The sequence below is a fragment of the Alosa pseudoharengus genome, unplaced genomic scaffold (genome assembly GCF_046254945.1).
Source record: "Alosa pseudoharengus isolate Yale_2024_CS ecotype anadromous, Long Island Sound unplaced genomic scaffold, YU_APseudo_1.1 YU_APseudo_1.1_scf_3, whole genome shotgun sequence".
Classification (NCBI taxonomy): domain Eukaryota; kingdom Metazoa; phylum Chordata; class Actinopteri; order Clupeiformes; family Clupeidae; genus Alosa; species Alosa pseudoharengus.
The window spans coordinates 22,513,048-22,532,183 of NW_027468718.1; the positions used below are offsets into that span (position 1 = coordinate 22,513,048).

The following is a 19,136-nucleotide window of genomic DNA, read 5'->3' on the forward strand; positions in this document are numbered from 1 at the left end:
TGTGTGTGTGTGTCTGTGGTGTGTGTCTGTGTATGTTATTATGTGTGTGGTGCATGTGTGTGTGTGTACTCATCAGACTGGAGTACATGTCAGCTGAGTGAGAATGCCGTCTGTGGAAAAGGCACCAGGACCCGCTTCCAAGACTGCATCCGCAGCGACGGGAAGACAGTGGAGCTGAGTGTGTGCGAGGAGGTAAGTCAAGCCCCCCCCCACACACACACACACACACACACACACACCACTGCAGATCCGTCACCCACAGCCCCGCCGGCTGCATTTCGGCGGCCCCTGCCCAACTGGAAAGCCTGTGGGATTTAATTACGCCCTTCAATATGTGGAGCGTAACCATCCATTTTCCACCCAGTGAATGGAGTGACACTCCTGGACTCCATGTATCCTCTCATTCCTGTCATGTTTTTTTGTCTGCGGAGAGAAACCACACTGCGCCGAATAATGTGTTTGGAGTCGGTGGGTCAGCGCTACCGTTGCGAACGGGGGGGGGGGGGGGGTGTGGGGGGACATCTGTTCTAGATATCGAAACTGGTCTGCTGTTTAACCCTCCTTGTTTGTCCTTTGCATTTCAGCGAGGCCTGGAGAATGAGTGGGAACTGATTGCCAGCTGTGTCATCGACTGCCCCATCAGCTGCATCCTGTCAGAGTGGTCAGCCTGGACAGAGTGCTCGCACACGTGCGGGAACCAAGGTAGGCCTTTTTCCCCAAAAAACATATCTAAGACATAACTGGGGTGTGAAGTACATTTGTCAGCTAATTGAGTGTGCTGAAGTGAACATGGTGCAGTTCCTACACGTGAGTGATGAACAGCAGTTACTTATGAGAGGCAAATGTGTTTTCCTTGTAAATGGATACATTACATTAACTTCCTTTGTCATTAGCATGCAATACAAGGATTCAGCTTAATTATTAATGTCATTTTTCCAATTGTATTTGGGGATTACAGGTTAATGATAGCAGGTTAACTAAATCTCGCTTCCCTGGACTTGTTGAATGATTTATCAAGTAAAGTGAAATATTTATCTTGTCCATTATCAGTGTCAGGATTATCATTTTTAATTCAGTATGTGTGGGTTGTTTGCCATCAATTTGTTCGAAGTAGTGTTGTGTAGCTCATGCAAAATGAAACACCTAATTATTTTCTCAAATTACCTATACCCTTTGCCACATGTCTGACTTGTCACCTAAAATAACCTAGTTGCTATGCTGCCAATTAGTCACTTTAATCTTCATTAAGACTAAATCTTCTCAATACAATTCAATTTAACCCCACACAAATGCCTTTATTAAATTGCAATTTAAAACACATGCAGCCACAGAGGAAAATGAAAGTCAGAGAGGGGAGTCCGATCGGACTTATCAGTCCATGTGTGTCAAGCTCTGGCTGACATCTTGTTTTTTTTCTGGGGTGTTCCAGTGGTGGCTTAATTTGTGCTCCATTAGAGTGGTGGTGCAAAGTGCTCTGCGTAATGTGTCTGTCAGGGAACGGTGGAATTGTTGCACTCCATGCCCCATCTGCTGCTGCTGCCCGAAACCTCTTTCTCTTCTATCCCCTCAGGTTTCAGGGGGAGAAATTTTGCTGTCAAATCATGGGCGTTTTAAAGAGCCCCGTTCACTTTGCCGAGGCTGTCTTGTAATGAATCGCCCGTTCGAAGCTAGCCAGCTGTTCTGGCTACCTCTTAAATGGGAAGAACAAAACATTGATTTGACATGTCGTGGAGGGGGCTCTGACTGTAATGCCTCACTTTTATGGACAAAGTGCTTAATGGAGGAATGTGCTGTGCTGTGGGAGGCTCTCGGAGATCCGCTTAGCTGATCCCTTGCTGGAGAGTCTTCTTCCAATAAAATGAACCTCTCCCTTTTCTCTCTCTATGTGTGTACTGTATGTTTGTGTGCATGTGTGTGTGTCTACGTGTCTGTGTGTGTGTGTTTGTGTGTGTGTGTGTGTTGATGATGATGTCACAACCACCTGGCTCAAAGTAGCTGTGACATTGAATGGGAGACCACACTGTAGCGATATGTTCAATAACATAAGTTTATTTTTAACATTAAGAAGATAAGGTCAGTATAGTGTATGAAAAAGGATAGTGTAATGCAAAGTATGTCTAGGGGTGATCAAATAAAAGTGTAAAACTCGACGTCGGTGTGAGGAGCGATGGGCTAAGGCTCTCCCCAGCGGAGTGACCAGGAACCAGGCCAGAGCAGAGCAGAGAGCAGCGAGCCGAGAGCAGCGGGCGTCCATTACCCATGAGGTCTTCTTTATAGGACCACCCATTACTTCCAGCACCAATGGGCACACTCCATGATCTGCAGATTGATAAGGCAGCACAGACAAAAGGGGCAGAGCCCCAACAGGCATTAGAGAAGATGTGGTACTGGGAATGACCAGCGGGGCCGTAACAATGATGATTTCCCTCTCTCTTCTTTGCGCAGGTCAGATGGTGCGAGCGCGGAGCGTGCTCCAGCCGGCCCATGAGGAGGGTCGTCCCTGCCCCTCCCAGCTCTCCCAGACCAAGCCCTGCCCCATCAGGCCCTGCTACACCTGGCACCTTGGCGAGTGGTCTCCCTGCCGCGTGGAGGTGTGCACGTGCAGACACATGCACACAGATGAACACAACACACACATACACATACACATACACACATATACACACACACATACAAATACACACATACAGTATACACATGTACACATACACATAAACATAGACATATGTGGTAACGCTTTAGAATAACATGTGCTTATTAGGTATTAACAGTGCATAATAAGCAGTTAACAATTCATTACTAACAGTTAGTTAACTGTTATCCTTTAATAACATTAACTAACTGTTAACATGCAGCTTGTAAGTGTTAATAAGCAGCCTTTTAGGTTACTTACAAGCATATTTGTTAACAGTTGTAAGTGTTAACAAGCAGCTTGTTAATGCTTGTTAATGGTGTATAAGACAAAGAGGTGGATAACTAATACGCTTATAAGACCTTTCTTACTTATTTGTAGTAAATTTTGCAGCCCCCCAATCTAAAGCGAGGACCATGTAGCCTATAGTTCCACAAGCCCAACCTTCTATCTCTCTATACTATATCTCTCTATCTAGCTTGGTTTAGCTGTGAGAAATGCACCTTTAAAATTGTTGCAGTGAGCAGGGATCGAACCTCAGTCTCCTGCATCAGAGAGTGCATCGCTACTTATTGAGCTACACTACTTTTCTTGTAAGGCTGATGAATTTGTTTATTTTGATTCTATATTCCGAAAATATTCCGATGTTCTATATCACACTAGCTATGCTTTTTACAAATATGTTTCTAAAGGAAAAAGTGGTGTTTAATTAATGCAGAAACAGACCACGAATGTTCGCCTCTGTTCAAGGCAAACTGAAACATGTTTCAAATCGATCACGAACGTTCGCCTATGTTTGCAACTTTAAACCAGAGCTTTGAACGCACCCACTTATCGTCTTTAAGCCTCGGTTGCTAGGTAACCAAACTATATACAAAGCTGGCATATCTTTAGACTGCTGACAAACTGACAAACTGTTTTATGCGTTCACTGAACAAAGATTATGGAAATTAAACACCACTTTTCCATCAGAAACATTTGTAAAAAGCATAGCTAGTATGATATAGAACATCGGAATATTTTCCATCACCTAATTAGGAACAGTAGTGTCGCTCAACAAGTAGCGATGCACTCTTTGACGCGGGAGACCGGGGTTAGATTCCTGCTCACTGCAACAATTTTGAAGGTGTATTTCTCACAGCTAAACCAAGCTAGATAGAGAGATACAGTATAGAGAGATAGAAGGTTGGGCTTGTGGAACTTTAGGCTACATGGTCCTCGCTTTAGATTGGGGGGCTGCAAAATTTACTACAAATAGGTAAGAAAGGTCTTATAAGCGTATTAGTTATCCACCTCTTTGTCTTATACACCATTAACGAGCATTAACAAGCTGCTTGTTAACACTTACAACTGTTAACAAATATGCTTGTAAGTAACTTAAAAGGCTGCTTATTATCACCTACAAGCTGCATGTTAACAGTTAGTTAATGTTATTAAACTGTTACTAACTGTTAGTAATGAATTGTTAACTGCTTATTATGCACTGTTAATACCTAATAAGCACATGTTATTCTAAAGCGTTACCAAATTTCTCCTGAACTTAACACGTTCATGCTCTTTATTCATGAGGAAAGAATGCATTACAATGGGAACTAAGTGTAAAATGCCCAGGAGCTGTGTCAGAAATGCGCGACAGCAAGTTCAAACGGTGTCAAGACAGGTATCACCACATTAATACCTGACAGAGGGGGAGAAAGCGAAGGTACTTTAATTGAATTCTCCAAAGGCACTCACAACCTGCATAGGTGTGTGTGTGTGTTTCTGAGAGGGGCGACTTTGTGTCATTGAGACGTGCAGAAACTGTTGATGAAGGGGCGCGCTTTTGGATCTACAGTCTTATCATTAAAAGAGACCAAAGCCTGCACTTAGATTTTCATCTCTTCGCCCGCCTTTGTTTTGCCTCTCATCTGAATGGGCTTTTAATTGAATGTCTCAGGGTCTTCCATATATCCCCAGGGTCTTCAGAGCAGTCGGCCTGATCAAATAACGCCCCCCCACCCCCACCCCCCCTCCTCCACCCCCACCCACCCTGCATCCCCTCTAACAATTTCATCCAGAAACACAATTCTCATCCCTTTTCGCCCCTCTAACCACAAAGTGTCATCTTCATCTATGTGTGCACAAGGTGCACTTAGAGATAAACTGTACCTAACCACAGGATTTTTTTTACAACCATGATGATAAAAATTGATAACTCTCCCATACAGACCTACTTTCACACGTCCTCATTGTTGACAGGTATGAAATAATCATCACGTCGAGTTTGAGCTCATGGTGTTTGAAAGTGATTTGTGCGTAGCAGCTGGAGGGCGATGCTGAACATTCGGAGCCGTGGTGAATCACTCTGCCCGGGCGCTCTTAAACACCCCAGCTGTGTGTCATCAAGAACACAGAACAGGCGGGAAAACCCTGCTCGCTAGACGAGTTCCTCTTTAATGTTGCAGGCAATGCTCATTTTACAGGAGATGTTTTTTGTTTATGTTTATGATATTGTCTTAAATCGTGCGCTCCGATGAGCCTTTCTCTTTGATCAATGTGGAGCGCTGAAGTTGTATGGTAATCTTTTGAAATCTTTTATTTGTTGTTTGTTGCGATAATCTTCCATCTCTTGCGTCAAACCAAAAACAAGTCAGACATTAAAACAGCTCAAAGTTATTCATGCATAATATATTGCATATGCAAGGAGATAATGAATAATCATTGTATGTGCAACAGTATCTTGGGTATTTAAGATTACCAGCAAGATTTGTCTGATGACTTTATCCCCCTGCCTCTCTCTCACACACACACACACACACACACACACACACTCGGACACACCCACACACACGCACACACACACACACACACACACACACGCACACATGTGCTTGGTTTGTCTCGATATAGTAATGCTGAACTTTTCCGTATTTCCGTAAAGCTAAAACTGCCAGACATAGCAAGTTATTTCACTGCGATTAACAAAAATGTGTCCATGGCAGCTGTTTGGCACCAATGAATCAACCTGACATTTTCACATGCCTGGCTAAACCTCTTATTAATGTCCCAGTGACAGCGGATAACAGCACAGTTCAGTCTGTCAGCGATCACGAGAGCAAAAGCCTGCTTGGCGCTGCCCCCCTTCCTGCCCCTTCAAATCCCGACCTCTGCCACTCCTTAGCAGGCGGCGAGTGGAGGTGTGTGGGCGAGGAGTGGTCACGTGTGGCCGTTAAAACGAGCGCTTTCTTCGCAGGGCGCCGAGTGCGGAGAGGGGCTCCGGGTGAGGAACCTTTCCTGCATGGTGCACTGGGGAGACTGGCTGGACGCCTCCTCGCCCAAGCCGGTGGAGGACGAGAGGTGCGGCGACCGGCTGAGCAAAGAGAGCGAGCAGGAGCTGCAGCTGCCCTGCTTCGTGCCCTGCCCAGGTAAAGCCCGACGCTGACGCACTCCCAGCTGTGGGCTGGAGCTGGAGAGATACAAGGTCTTTCTCTCGGCCTGTTTGTTTTTTTGTTTTTTTTTGCCAAGCATCTGGGTTTACTAATTAGCAGAGATTTGAAGCCAAGAGGTTGAACTCTCAAGGAATATCAGATGAGCTGGTATAAAGGGGTGGGCGGAAAAAAAACACAGGGAAAAAAAACAAGTGAAAACAACTTATTTTGTTGAAGTGAATCTTTTTAAGTGTGTGGAAAACAACAGTCACCATCATCAGAGTGGAGGAAATCCAAAGCTTACAGGAGGAAAACTGTAGGGAGTAGAGAAAGTCTGAGCTGAAACATACTCTTTATTGTATTTGTATTATGACTCCCAATTATTTCCACACCATTACATTATTTTTTCTACCCCCCAGAACAACAAAAGCACAGGGTAGTTTCAACACAGCATGCCCCACCCCCCTCTCTCTTTCTCTCTCTCTCTCATCTATCTGTTCATCTTGGCTCCTAGCACATTTCAATCTCTGGGCCGTGTCCGGGCTTAGAAGCAGCTGCTGTGGATTCAGGCATTTGGGCTGCTGGTGCTGGTAGGGGTGGGGTGGGTGTGTGTGTGGGGGGGGGGGAGCGTACGCTCGGCTATATGATGTGTTTCACGGGGCTCCTGTGAGGGGTGAAAATAGAACGGCCCCATGAAGATGAAAGATAATGAGCTGCTTCACTGCACAGATTGTCACTAATAGCGAGCCAGGGTAGGGAATCAAAGGGATGTCATGGATGAGGAGTCGCCGCAGTCGGAGAAATTGTCACCGCGAGAGAGGAGCCCTCGTGCGGATTATGGGGTTTATTGATGTGCGACCTTCAGCTAAGGAGTAGCTAATATGTCTGAAGAATCACATAATATATTCGATTTCTTGTCATTTGTGCCATGTCAGTCAATGAATCAAACTGCCAGAGTATGGCACGCACATGCCTCGCTCCAATCCATTTTGAGTGGTGTGTTTTTTGGAGTGACTTGTGGAAAAGAAATTGAAACATGTGTATAGCTGTGGAATATTGTTATTGCGCCACAGGTGACTGCCATCTGACGGAGTGGTCCTCGTGGAGCTCATGTCAGCTGACCTGCCTGGAGGGCCGGAGCTTCGAGACGGTCGGCCGGCAGGCGCGCTCCCGGGCCGTGGTCATCCAGGTCCTGGAGAACCAGGAAAGCTGCCCACACCAGGTGTTTGAGACACGGCCCTGCAAAGGTGCGAAAAGGGCATTTGGAGTGAACGTTCATTAAACTTAAGGCGGGGATCACATCAGCCAGCGGCGAGCGGCAGGTTTCCTATTGTTCCTATTATTCTCTGTGGTGAACGGTGGCAACGCTGGCGTAATGCTAGCATTGAACAAGCTGAGCGTTGAACTTGGTTCTACTTTCAAAGCGCAACACGAGCGTATTCAATTGACAAACCGTTTGTGTTGATTAGGAACGAGATAAAACTTATTATGGTCTGAGCGTTGCGTTACGTTTGCCGCTGCCGCTTGCCACTGGCTAATGTGATCCCCGCCTTAAGCTGTGCATGAAACTGTTGGTTTTGTCCCTATGCTATGCTTCGTGCTGTTTGGTCATTATATTTAAAAAGGAGAATTTTTTCTTTTAGTGTGGCTGCAGCTCTATGATAATCTGAATAGAACAATTCAGGTACTCCAGAGAGGATTCTCATCATTCCTTTAATTCTCCTTGACTATTGTATCCATTCTACTCTATCCAGAGGCTTTTTCATTTCAAATTCCAAAGGCATGCTCTCTAATACAACACCACATGCCTTCCATTTTACTTCTCTAAGTGCTGTATCTCTGAGACTAAATCCTCAATGCTGTGCTGTAGTTTGTCTGAGAACTGAGCTTGATGAGTTGACAGTAGCAGCAAAAAATGTTCTCACCTACATTGTTGAGCATGGCCACCTAAGTGTGGCTATTCAGGAGAGCCGGCGGTAACGCGCGCCTGGCCATGGCGTAACGAGCCTTCTCTGTGCCATGTGCCGTCACAGGGGGAAAGTGCCACAGCTACGAGTGGAGGACCAGCGGATGGAGAGACAATGAGCGGTCGGTGTGGTGCCAGCGCTCCGACGGCGTCAATGTCACAGGTACGCTGTTCCATCCGTCGTACTGTATGCCATAAACACCACTACACACACACACACACACACACACACACACACACACACAGCATTCTCTTTTCACTTGAATTCCGTTTTTAACACAGAGGGCTGCACTGCAGGTGGCCCTTAAACAGTGATTTCATCTGGACCCGAAACAAATCTTGGGCGAGTATAAAAGCGTCAGATTCGGTTTACAGTTCCCTAATGCGCCTGCCATTGATCATGGGCGCACTAACCAACTGCAGTCATCAATAACGGCCAGAATTTGTAGCCGCCTCACAATCCATACAAATGTAATATTACACCTTTTTATTAGTGCAAAATGAAGCCGGTCGGCGCAACCCCACACACACAAAAAAAATGTATTCGCAGAGAGCGCATGAAGGCTTTTGGATGGCTTGATCTGCTGTAAATAACAGGTAAAAGTGATCTTATCTCAGTAAGAAATTGTCTCCGGTAAATATAAGCTCCAGCAGGGTAATCTTTTACCGCTCAGCTCAGCGTGAGCCCGAGGCATTTTTCTCTGATGTTTTGACATGTAATTTTCCATTCCTGGAATTACAATGTTCTCAGATTGATCAAAGCCCACGATAGGCTAGCGGAGCCATTAATCAGCCGCTGCGCCACATTTGTTTGGTTATCAATGGGAGGAAATGCTAATGATTACCTCTGCGCCGCAGGAGGGTGCTTCCCACAGAACCGGCCCACGACTGTGAGACACTGTCACCCCCCCTGCACCAAACCCTTCTCCCACTGCACACAGGTAACCATACGCACTATGCTGCATGCCAGAAATGCATTACAACTGTTTTTATATTCAGAACTGCCCCCCAGACATCCACTCCTTTCTGTTAACAAGATGTCTTGGACTTAACAAAGTAAATAGACCAGAGCGGAGTGCCGTCTAAATGCTCTTAATGGTCAGATGTCTGCTCTTGGTGCTAGCGTTAGTATGGCATTGCAAGTAATGTGGTTTTAATGCAGTTTATTGCCAACAAACAGGAGGCACTCCCCTAAAAAAATCCATAGCAGCACCCATGGTTGCCTACTACTGCCCCCAGTAGTGCAGTCTGTGCAAGTGCACAAGCTTTGCATCAATCATGTTGCATATTGTAGGGAGTGATAGTAACATACAGATGATATCAGTAGCATAGACCAGTGCCACATGAAGATAGTGCACATGACAAGCAGGCAGTGAAGATACAGTGTCGGGGTGGCAATGCAGGGCTTTGTGAAAAATATTATGTCCTGCTGTGCTCCGCCCTGCACTGTACTGCGCTGCCTCTGACTGAGCTGTGTGTTTGTGGGCAGAGCGGCGTGTGCGGCTGCGAGAGGGGCTACACCGAGGTGATGACCACTCACGGTTTCCTGGACTACTGCACCAAGACCCCGGGGGCCGACAACAAGAAGGCCGACGTCAAGACCAACTCGGGCCGACTGAAGCCCGGACCCTCGCAGATCCAAGACTTCTTTGGCGAGTGGTCCCTGCGGCCGGTGGGACCAGGTATTTGAAATGCAGATGGCAACGATGCTACTGTATCAGCTAGGGCCCCCTTAGATCATTTCTTTGCCTTTGAATTCAAAACAGATGCACTGGCCTCTTTTTTTAAGTACCACAGATGGCAAGACAGGGTAAACAGTATTCATGTTTTATCTCAAGCAGAAGTAAAGGTGCATACTATTGGGACCTATGAGAGTTTATATTCTGTAAGTTACTATATATAATTCATTTTACTGCCAATGTATAATTCATTTATTCTGAGCAGCACATCTCTTGTGCATCTTTTTTTAATCCCAAGGGATTCTATTGTTGAAATGGTGCTATCTATTGGCAGTGGGTTGCAGAAATAGCTTCAAATGTCCTGTTATCGGCATTTACATAGTTGAAGAAAAAAAAAAACTATTTTTATATGTCTGTTCACTTCCTCATTTGCACCAAAAGGGAGATAGATGATATAACCCTATTATGCCAGCTGTGTCTTTAGAATTCACTATTTCTCATTTCCTTTCATCCACAATGTCAATATGAAATAGCAAATGAAAGATGGGACAATAGTATTTTTAGACGCAATCTTCAAGGCTCTGAGGGCTATAGTGGGCTGCAGAGGGCATGGTAAATAAATCTGCTTTTCTCATGCCTGCACAGATGGAAGAATCAAACTCTGGGTGTATGGGGTGACCGCCGGTGGATTCCTCCTCATTTTGCTAATTATATCAATCTCCTTTTTGTTTTGGTACGTATATCATTTCAAAGTGTGTTATTGATGTAAAGGTTACTGTTACTGAATTCTGCGTCACAGCATTTTGAAACTGACACCAGTGTTATTTCTGAGAGAGCATGAGACCTGAAACAAAAGAATTGCATTTGCTTTTTCTTGTTAGTCTTTCTGAGTAATGTTTCACTGCTGCCCTCCAGTGGTCAGACATCATGAGCACAGCTTTATTTGGCCAATGGAGGTGAAAGGTGCTGTGCTACAGTGATTTATTGCTGATATCCACTACAGTCACTCCTTCTCATGCTTAACTAGTTCCATACTAGACCCATAATTTTAGCTGCTTAACAGAGACACTACTAGAGAGATAATCTTTCCTTCTCTAGGGTTTTTTTACGTGCATTGGAATGGATTAAAGCTGAAGAAAGTCAGCAATTAGTTTTATAAAAGGTTTTCCTCGTATTTTCTGTAATTCATGTGTACATGTTTTTTTTTTGCCTGTTTGTGTGTGTCCTCTCTCTGTTTTTCCACAGCAGCCCTCCCAAACAGACTAAAAGCGCTTGCCCACCACAGAAGCCTCTCACGCTTGCCTATGATGGCGATGTGGACATGTGACCAGTGTGCCACCCTGAGCCCGGTCACCCCGCCAGAAGACATGGTTTCAAACATCACCTCTTCACACAGCCCCGCTGAGTCGCTCAGAACAGCAGGGAAAGAAATGCTGAACAAGATTCTTGGGGGGGGGGTTGGAAAACACGTTCCCCTTCCCTCTCACATCAAAAGGAATGTCAACGTCAACCAAACTTGTATGTGCTGGGGTTAGACGTCAGTGTCCAAGGACACAAAGCGAGACGTTTCGGATCAAGGAACTACATGTGTTGTCATGACATTCAAAAAGGGTAACCAAAACCCTACAAAGTGGCATTCCATGCGCCAATGGAATATGATGACATTTTCCTGAGGTGATTTTTTTTTCTTTGTTTCTCTAACCTTGACAGAAAATAACAGTGGTTGGGGAAAAAACAAGGCATTTTGAGAGGTCACTGATGTGTCGTCAGTATGTTGTGTGTCATGGCCAGCTGCAAATGACTCTTGGTCCGTCAGAAAAAAAAAAGCGCTATGCACTATATTAGTGCTTATCTGTTTGTTTTCTTTTTATTTTATTTTGTTTTTGAAATAAAAATAACAAAAAAAGTTTTCTAGTGTTTTCATTGTGCCACAAGAATTTTGCTGTAAAAATTGTGTTTTCATTGATAATGTCATTGGATGTACATGTGCTTATCAGATAGGAAACCAAAATGAAATCAGCACGGACTAAATGTGAATGGAATCGTGGCTCCCTTGGTCCATCAAACAGGCTTTACATTTCTCAGCACTCACAATTTGCACCCATGAACTGCAAGTGTCAAGTCTGCTCTCCCAAAAACCAGCAAGTTTACTTTTCTTTTGTTACAATACCCACCATGAATGTGCAATGTAGTATTGGATATGTGACTGCATATATGCCCAAGATTGAGAGTTTGAGAGACTAGAACTGCCATTGATATTGTGATTGTGTGCATGAGCAATCTTTGGGGAAACTACTTCTGTCCATGAAAAGAATGCTGGGAGCCGATGAAGCTTTGTTCATCGTGTTGATTTGTACGTTTAAGTTCCTTCAGTTGTTTATTTATTTGTCAACATGTTTTGTAATCAGCCAGCCTTACTCTTATCCGTAGAGTGGTGTCTGGCTTATGTTCAGAGCAGCCCACTCCGCCAGTCCTGCCACGTTTGTTACCCGACGGATCAGAGTGTAAATGTCTCTTACAGTAACTCTCCAGTCTGTAGACAGCTGTTTGTCCTGATGCACAACTGGAAAATAGCTTTCCAGGTCAGAGTTTTGCTTCGTGGCCCCTGCAGCGGTCGGTTGAGCCCCAGAATGTGAAATCATGTTGTAGTGCTGTATTTCCTGTAAATTGTCACTGTGTGGACTCAGATGATAAGCACTGTATATAAGCACTAATACTGAAGGACACTGGAGCTTCATTACACATAATTTGAAATAAGTTGAATGTATAAATAGTGTGACTATTTATTGATTTGTTATTTATTTATTGAGCTATTTATTTGTGTGTTTGTTTGTATGTATGTATGTATGGGTGGGTGATTGAACTTATAATTATCATTCAGGGCTACCTTTTTAAAGGTGCAGGTGTATGTTTTTGTTGTGGAAAACTAACTGCTACATTTACGATCTTACTTTGAAGCTGTCATTGAAAGACCAAATTTACCAACGTTTCTGTGGATCCATTTTATTTCTTATTTTATAATTTTTTTGTATGTGTTAGTGTATCCTTATATTTGTTTAATTATGTTTAAATATTTTTTTGGAAAACAATTTGAACTCCAAAAACAATCAAAATATTTGGGTGGCATTACATACTTATTGTTGATATCAACAGTATTTACATGAATAGATATTTGGAGGCGACCATGTCAGAACTTCTGTATATGGGTGGAGTTGTTTAGCATTTGTCATGCAGTTGAAACATTCCAAAACCAACCCATTGCCTCAAAGAAGAGCCGTACAGCAAACACAGAAGTGTTTCTGAAGTGGTAGGATTTGAAAAGGGGACCCAACCTTGCTTGTTTTGCCAACAATACCAATATCCAGGTTGCCAATAGCAACATTTAGATGAGTTGTCTCAAGATAGTTTACCCCGGTCATAAAATACTGGGGTCATTTCTGTTCACAGTGACAAATGTTCAATGTTTGTCCATTTAATTTGAATTGTTTGCAACTTCAAAATGCACCTCTAATTCATGCAGAATATTTTGACCCATTTTGCAAAGACATTGTTGAGGGAGTACCAAATCATCTACCAATGTAAAAAAAATAATGCTCTCATTTAACAGTGCTGATCAGTATACTAGTATTTCTTCATATGGTTGCATTTTCCCAAGGCTTAAGTCTAGTGGTTTGGGTTGGAGCCATTTGGTAGTGAAGACATGAGAGGACCACAGAAATTGTACAGTGAGTGATTTAAGGTTATTTTTTTGTTCCAATTGACATTATGGCAAAATGGCAATATATACTAAAACATCCAACTGTGCATATGCATGCTTGAATCTTATTGTCTGAAACATAAAATGATCCAAAAGTGGCCTTGCATTTATCGTTTATACTTGTGCATTTTTAAGAAGTGTTCTTCAGTGACCATTAAGGAGTCATTTGCCCCCCCCAGACTCCTCTAGGTTTACATTGCTTCTTCACAGTTGTTAAATATGCTCCCAACAATATCCAGTGGCCTGGAAGAAAAACATTGGACTTTTGTTTACATTGTAATTTCTGTTATATTTGTGTGTATTTCAAGAGTTGGACGAAAAATGCTAATAAATTGTGATACTCTGTGGGAAAATCATGACTCATTTTTCTTCAACATAGAAGTTAGGGTCCTGCTTGCTCAGCAAGCATTGATTACCTAACATATACACATGATGTGCGCAATAATGTCATGTTTTTGGTATAGTCAGTTTTCCTTGTGCATTTTTTGCACATCTTGGTCTTTAAGGAAGTGGTTGAATGTAGTTTCTTCAGACTCTCATGTATTTATTTTTTTTGCTCTCTGTAGATTTGAGAATGTTTTCATATATTCCTCATTTTCATCACTATCATCTGAGAGAGACAGACAGAATTCTCTGCTTTAATTTGCCATTTCCCTTGCCGTGGCCCTTATCCTGAGCCCCTCGCAAATGCGCTGATAAACCCTTAATTTTCTGCAACTCATTTTTGATGAATGGCCAGACCTTGCAGTGTTCTATAGATATTATTGTGATATCTCAGGATCTTCAGCTACTCTCCATTTCATACTCTCGCTCTCTAAAGAATAACTTGTTTCTGAGGAAGTCAATGTTTTCTTTTTTTCATTTGTGTGTAATGCTCTGTGTGTACACATCCATCTGTTTCCAAGGGGACTGCGATGGAATACTAAGTGCGCCTGGCACAGACATATAGCACATATGAGGCTGAAGCAAAATTTTACATTATAGCTGCCATCATTTGCATAGTTAGTTATGCTGTTGTGTCTTTATCAATTTTTCTCTCTTTCTTAACAAAGGTTTGCTTGATTCCCATACACTTGCCTGCCGTTGGTTACACTTTGCACAAGCTGCCAGATCGTTCACAACGAGGAATACTTGCTCTCTAGGAAGTGGGATCGTTTAAAATCTTTTTGTCATTTAGTTATGCATGTCAGCTCCACTCAGGGAGAAAATGAACCTAAGTGGTTGTGTCATGGCCACCTTGCTGGGGAGCGGCTGAAAGTTGCGATCTTGTCATGGTTAATCCATCCATTTAAGACCCATGCTCAAGGCATTAGGCTACCCAGCAGCTTTCTGAGGGTGGGCCTCAGCAGTTTGGGTCAGACCTGACTTCATTTTAATCATGATTTATCATTTGCCTTTGTCAGAGCTTAATACGGTGCGACTGAGAAAAAGCTGAATGGTAAATGGCCCCATGAACATGGAACAGATATTTAGGGGAAGTCAGAACATAGGATATGAAACCATGGATTATGAGCCACTGGGCCCCTGGGTATAGACACGAAAAGTGTCCCAACACCCCCTCAAACAAACACACACACACACATCTAACCGTCCGCTGCACCCACGCAGGCATCCGCAGCGGTACACCCATTGAAAAGCACAATAACTAATTTTTTATTCATTCAGATATGAGTGATAGCATAACCCGTGGTATATGATTGAGGGGCCCTAATCACATAATGTAACCCATGTTATTTGACTGCGGGTCCCCATTCAGATTCCAGGGGTGGGCAGCCGTGTCCTACTGGTTACCGCTTCAGACTTGTAACTGGAGGGTTGCCGGTTCGAACCCCAACCAGTAAGCATGGCTGAAGTGCCCTTGAGCAAGGAACCTAACCCCTCACTGCTCCCCGAGCGCAGCTGTTGTGTGCAGGCAGCTCACTGTGAGCTGTGTGTGCTTCACCTGTGTTCACTGTGTGATGAATGTGTTTCACTAATTCACAGATTGGGATAAATGCAGAGACCAAATTTCCCTCATGGGATCAAAAGAGTATACTTATACTTATACTATTTGACTGTGGGGCCCTATTCAGATACCAGTGGTGAATATCATAACCTGTGGTATATGATTGAGGGGCCCTATGACAGTTCTCCACTCCCATTATATGGGAGTGGAGAACAGAGTAGTGACTTTATACAGAGGCCCCCAGCCTGGGCCCAGTTGGCCTGTTCAGTAATCCATCCCTGTATGAAACCAGTCCTATAATTCTGCAAGTTAATTACAGCTTGGTCTATAACTAATGGTCCAATGACGCCTCTTGGGGCATGTCTCTCGGCACACTGCCTGATCTTTTCCTCCAGAATCTTAGTGTAAGAATCTTGCTTTAGTATTACCGTTTGTTTTGAGAAGGTTACCGGGTCCCCCTAGCCTGCGTCATACTCAGATTCTAGTCAGAATATGAGTCTGACATTGCTCCATTGGGACGTAGTTATGGGGCATGTTTCAAACGATACAGGGGGGAAATGCATCTGCACTCAATTGGATAGACCAAACTAATCAGAGCAACAAAATAGCTTACCGTGAGCTGTAGGAAGAACACACAAACCATCCTTCTCCACAAATGCCTTCACATTGTTCTGGTCTGTCTTATTGTGCTGTCAGTATCTCCTACAACACCCGATAGCGAAATCTAAGACAACGAAATACGCAGGGTAGGCTATTTGGAAAAACAGATTTTTCCCCTCCTTCATTTTTAAAAATTATTCTGTTGAACACAGATGCTACAAACATGTTATAAACAACTGGGGAAGGGTCGCAAACCCCTTGAGCAAACAGGTGGCCAATCAGAGATTTCAAACAAATGAGAGAACAACATGTCAATGCAAACACACTGTTTTCCCTTGATGAAAAGTTTTCCTATATCAACTTCAAACAGCTCTGGTTCGAGCATAGTTGCTCCACAATGGAGCAATGCCAGATCGAACGTCCCGTCCTCAACTGATGTGGGGGGACGAGGCTAAGTTTGGCTGGCACCCAGGCTACGGTCCCCCAAGAACAATATCAACATTTTAGAGTCCAGACCTCAATCCGTCAAAAAAGTGAGCACAAGGTCAGAGTGAATAATCGTTCCTCACTCAAAACCCGGATTGCTGTTAAAAAGGTGCAGTCTAGAATCATTGTGGAGACATGGAGAGGCTTGATAGGTACTGTATTATAAGAACCATTTTGAGAGTTGTGAATGCAAATAAAGATGTTTCCATTGATTATTTAAAAAGGGTATGAATAATTTTGGACATGCTATTTTTCACAAAAATGTTAAAAAAGATGAAAATATTTATTTTTTTTATTTCCATGTTTGTCCCATTGTCTTGCAACCTTTTGGCATCATGTGACAGTGTCATTTTCAGTCAGAACAAACATAGTGATAAAGAGAAAATCAACATTAAATCAATATTTGCCAGGGGTATGAATATTTTTGTTCTTAACTGTATCATCAAAACATTCCCATTAATATGCTACTCCCAGAAAATAAAATTTTTGAGCTCACAAGAAAGGAACAAAAAGATCTGTAGCCTATGTGTTCAGGTCTTTTATTAAACATTGTACAAACACTGACATTTTAAAACATGAAATGCAGAATTACAGAACTTAGCAACATAGAGGAAACATTTATTGTAACTTTAATTCAAACTCTCAACCAGGCATTTTTATGCCTCCTTCAGCAGTAGATTGTATGGACGAATGGCGCCCATGACGATATCTCTCTCTTGTGAGGTTGATGTGCATGCTGGGACGGGCACAAGCCAATACTCTTGATTTGCAGTAATCTCTCTGACCTTGGGGTTGATCCTGTTCTGCATACATACTTTGTAGGTCTTCCCGTTCTTCTTGGAGACAAAGGTCTTGGTGTAGCCATGTGACTCTGCCACATTCACATCGGGTGTTGAGTAGACTCCTCGCCCATAGACTTGCCCACTGCCAGGTTTGTAGTGGGTGCTGATGATGCCCTTGGCTCCATCCAGACTGGTACCATGATAGGAAACCGGCCACTCGCACCTATCGGATTGGGTTCGGTGGCCTGGGGAACCAAGCCAAGCGTTGCCATCATCGTACTTATCAAGCACCTTTAGGGCGAACCGCATCCATCCATATGGACGAAAGTATACCTCATTTCCTCTCATGTATCTTGTACATTTGTCACGCACGTTGGTAAAGTCACAGTCAAACCTTGAATCGAAGAAATCGTCCTCCATCACAAAGAGGTCAGTACGGCTTACAGGGGTGGACCGTAGTCCTGTTCTTTTACAGTTGACATCCTGCCAGAAATCTGTGTCAAACCACACTGCAGAGAGCAAATCTTGCACAGAGAGAACATCAGGATGAGCCTGGCAGGCAGAGAAAGATCTCAACAACGCTGGCGGTGCTGCAGATTTGGGTCTGATGTTGACTCCAACTAGTGCTGACAGTCCTTCAAAAATGATGTCCCGGTCCATTTCTTGGTGCAAGAGGGGATGTTGGCAGATGCAGTTGATAAGAGAAAAAAGTTGGTCACTTTTACTGTCACTTGGGAGTGAGTTTGAAGTCAGCAGTTTCACTTCTCTCAATAGGGGCCCCACACCTATTTCTTAAGAAATGGAAATACATAGGGAAGGGCTGAATTACAGTTAATACTAGACTACCCTATTTATACCAGTTATACCAGTTGGAGCATTGCTCAATGCACATTAGTCATTCAGTGAGGGGGAATTTGGAATGAGTCTCAGATATTGTTGTTGCTACACTCACTCAGAAAAATAATAATTTGTGAATAAAGTTTCCCGCTTTAAATAAAAAAGAGAAGAGATATTTAAACTGTAACCCTATGTCTCATTAGGCTTATAAGTCACTGTTGCTGTATGGGAACCATTTTTGTATTGCGACTCTTGAGTGGTGTGTAATTTGTTTTGGCTCTTCATGCTGGTTAGCCACCCCTGGCCTATGCCTATATCGATGTGTTAACACACAGGGTGCAGTGAAGTTGAAAGTGAAAGAGCCAGAATGGATGAGGGCGTTCACCTCTTCATTTTGATTGTATCTTTTCTGAATTCACAATATCACTGAACATTTTCAAATATTATAAACTGGCTGTACACTCTTAAAATGAATGTGTTGAAAACAACACAACTTGCGTTGTTTTTTAACGCATCTCTGTGTCCAGATAGGGACAACACATTTGTTTTAAGAGTGTAGCCTCTTTCAATTACAATGAATGAGGTGTCATGTCCAGGTGTAGATATCTCAGCAGAGTATCATACAGAGTAGGCCTACTATACAATCTAAGAGAGTGCCTCACTGTGAATTAAACAAGACAAACACTAAACTACATGTACCGCTCTGCGATACATAATACTCTACAAAATATGACCGCCGCCCAGTCCAGCACATTTTTTCCACAAAAAGAAATCACGCTGAAAGGCATATATGATTCTAACTGTCTCACTAAATTGCATGATCCACACTCAATTCTTACTGGTATCTGCTAGACAGCAAGTACCAAAACATGATTAGTTCATAGATTTCACATGTAAAATTCATTTTATATAACCCCACCCCCATCTTGCCTGTTCATAATTCTGAGAAATTCTTGAATTGTGTGCATGTGTGCGTGTACATGTTTATGTTTATGTGTGTGGGGTGTGTGTGTGTGTGTGTGTGTGTGCGTGCTTGTGTGTGTGC

At 43.3% G+C, this 19,136-nt stretch overlaps 2 protein-coding genes across 2 annotated transcripts in view; one reads left to right on the forward strand and one right to left on the reverse strand.

The window, feature by feature from the left end:
• Positions 1-11,208, forward strand: part of thsd7ba (thrombospondin, type I, domain containing 7Ba) — a 100,053-nt gene extending 88,845 nt beyond the window's left edge. Inside the window, exons 19-28 of the mRNA XM_076262588.1 lie at positions 77-192; positions 585-702; positions 2,446-2,591; positions 5,865-6,036; positions 7,113-7,286; positions 8,073-8,168; positions 8,864-8,946; positions 9,495-9,687; positions 10,330-10,417; positions 10,930-11,208. Coding sequence (XP_076118703.1) covers positions 77-192; positions 585-702; positions 2,446-2,591; positions 5,865-6,036; positions 7,113-7,286; positions 8,073-8,168; positions 8,864-8,946; positions 9,495-9,687; positions 10,330-10,417; positions 10,930-11,011 — 1,268 coding nt within the window. The 3' untranslated portion in view covers positions 11,012-11,208. The remainder of the gene's footprint in view (positions 1-76; positions 193-584; positions 703-2,445; positions 2,592-5,864; positions 6,037-7,112; positions 7,287-8,072; positions 8,169-8,863; positions 8,947-9,494; positions 9,688-10,329; positions 10,418-10,929) is intronic.
• A 5,786-nt stretch (positions 11,209-16,994) lies between these two features.
• On the reverse strand, positions 16,995-18,038 carry LOC143099673 (uncharacterized). The gene has a single exon (XM_076262589.1). It carries the CDS (start codon positions 17,912-17,914, stop codon positions 17,129-17,131), a length of 786 nt encoding a protein of 261 aa, XP_076118704.1. The 5' UTR covers positions 17,915-18,038; the 3' UTR covers positions 16,995-17,128.
• Positions 18,039-19,136: the final 1,098 nt, after the last annotated feature.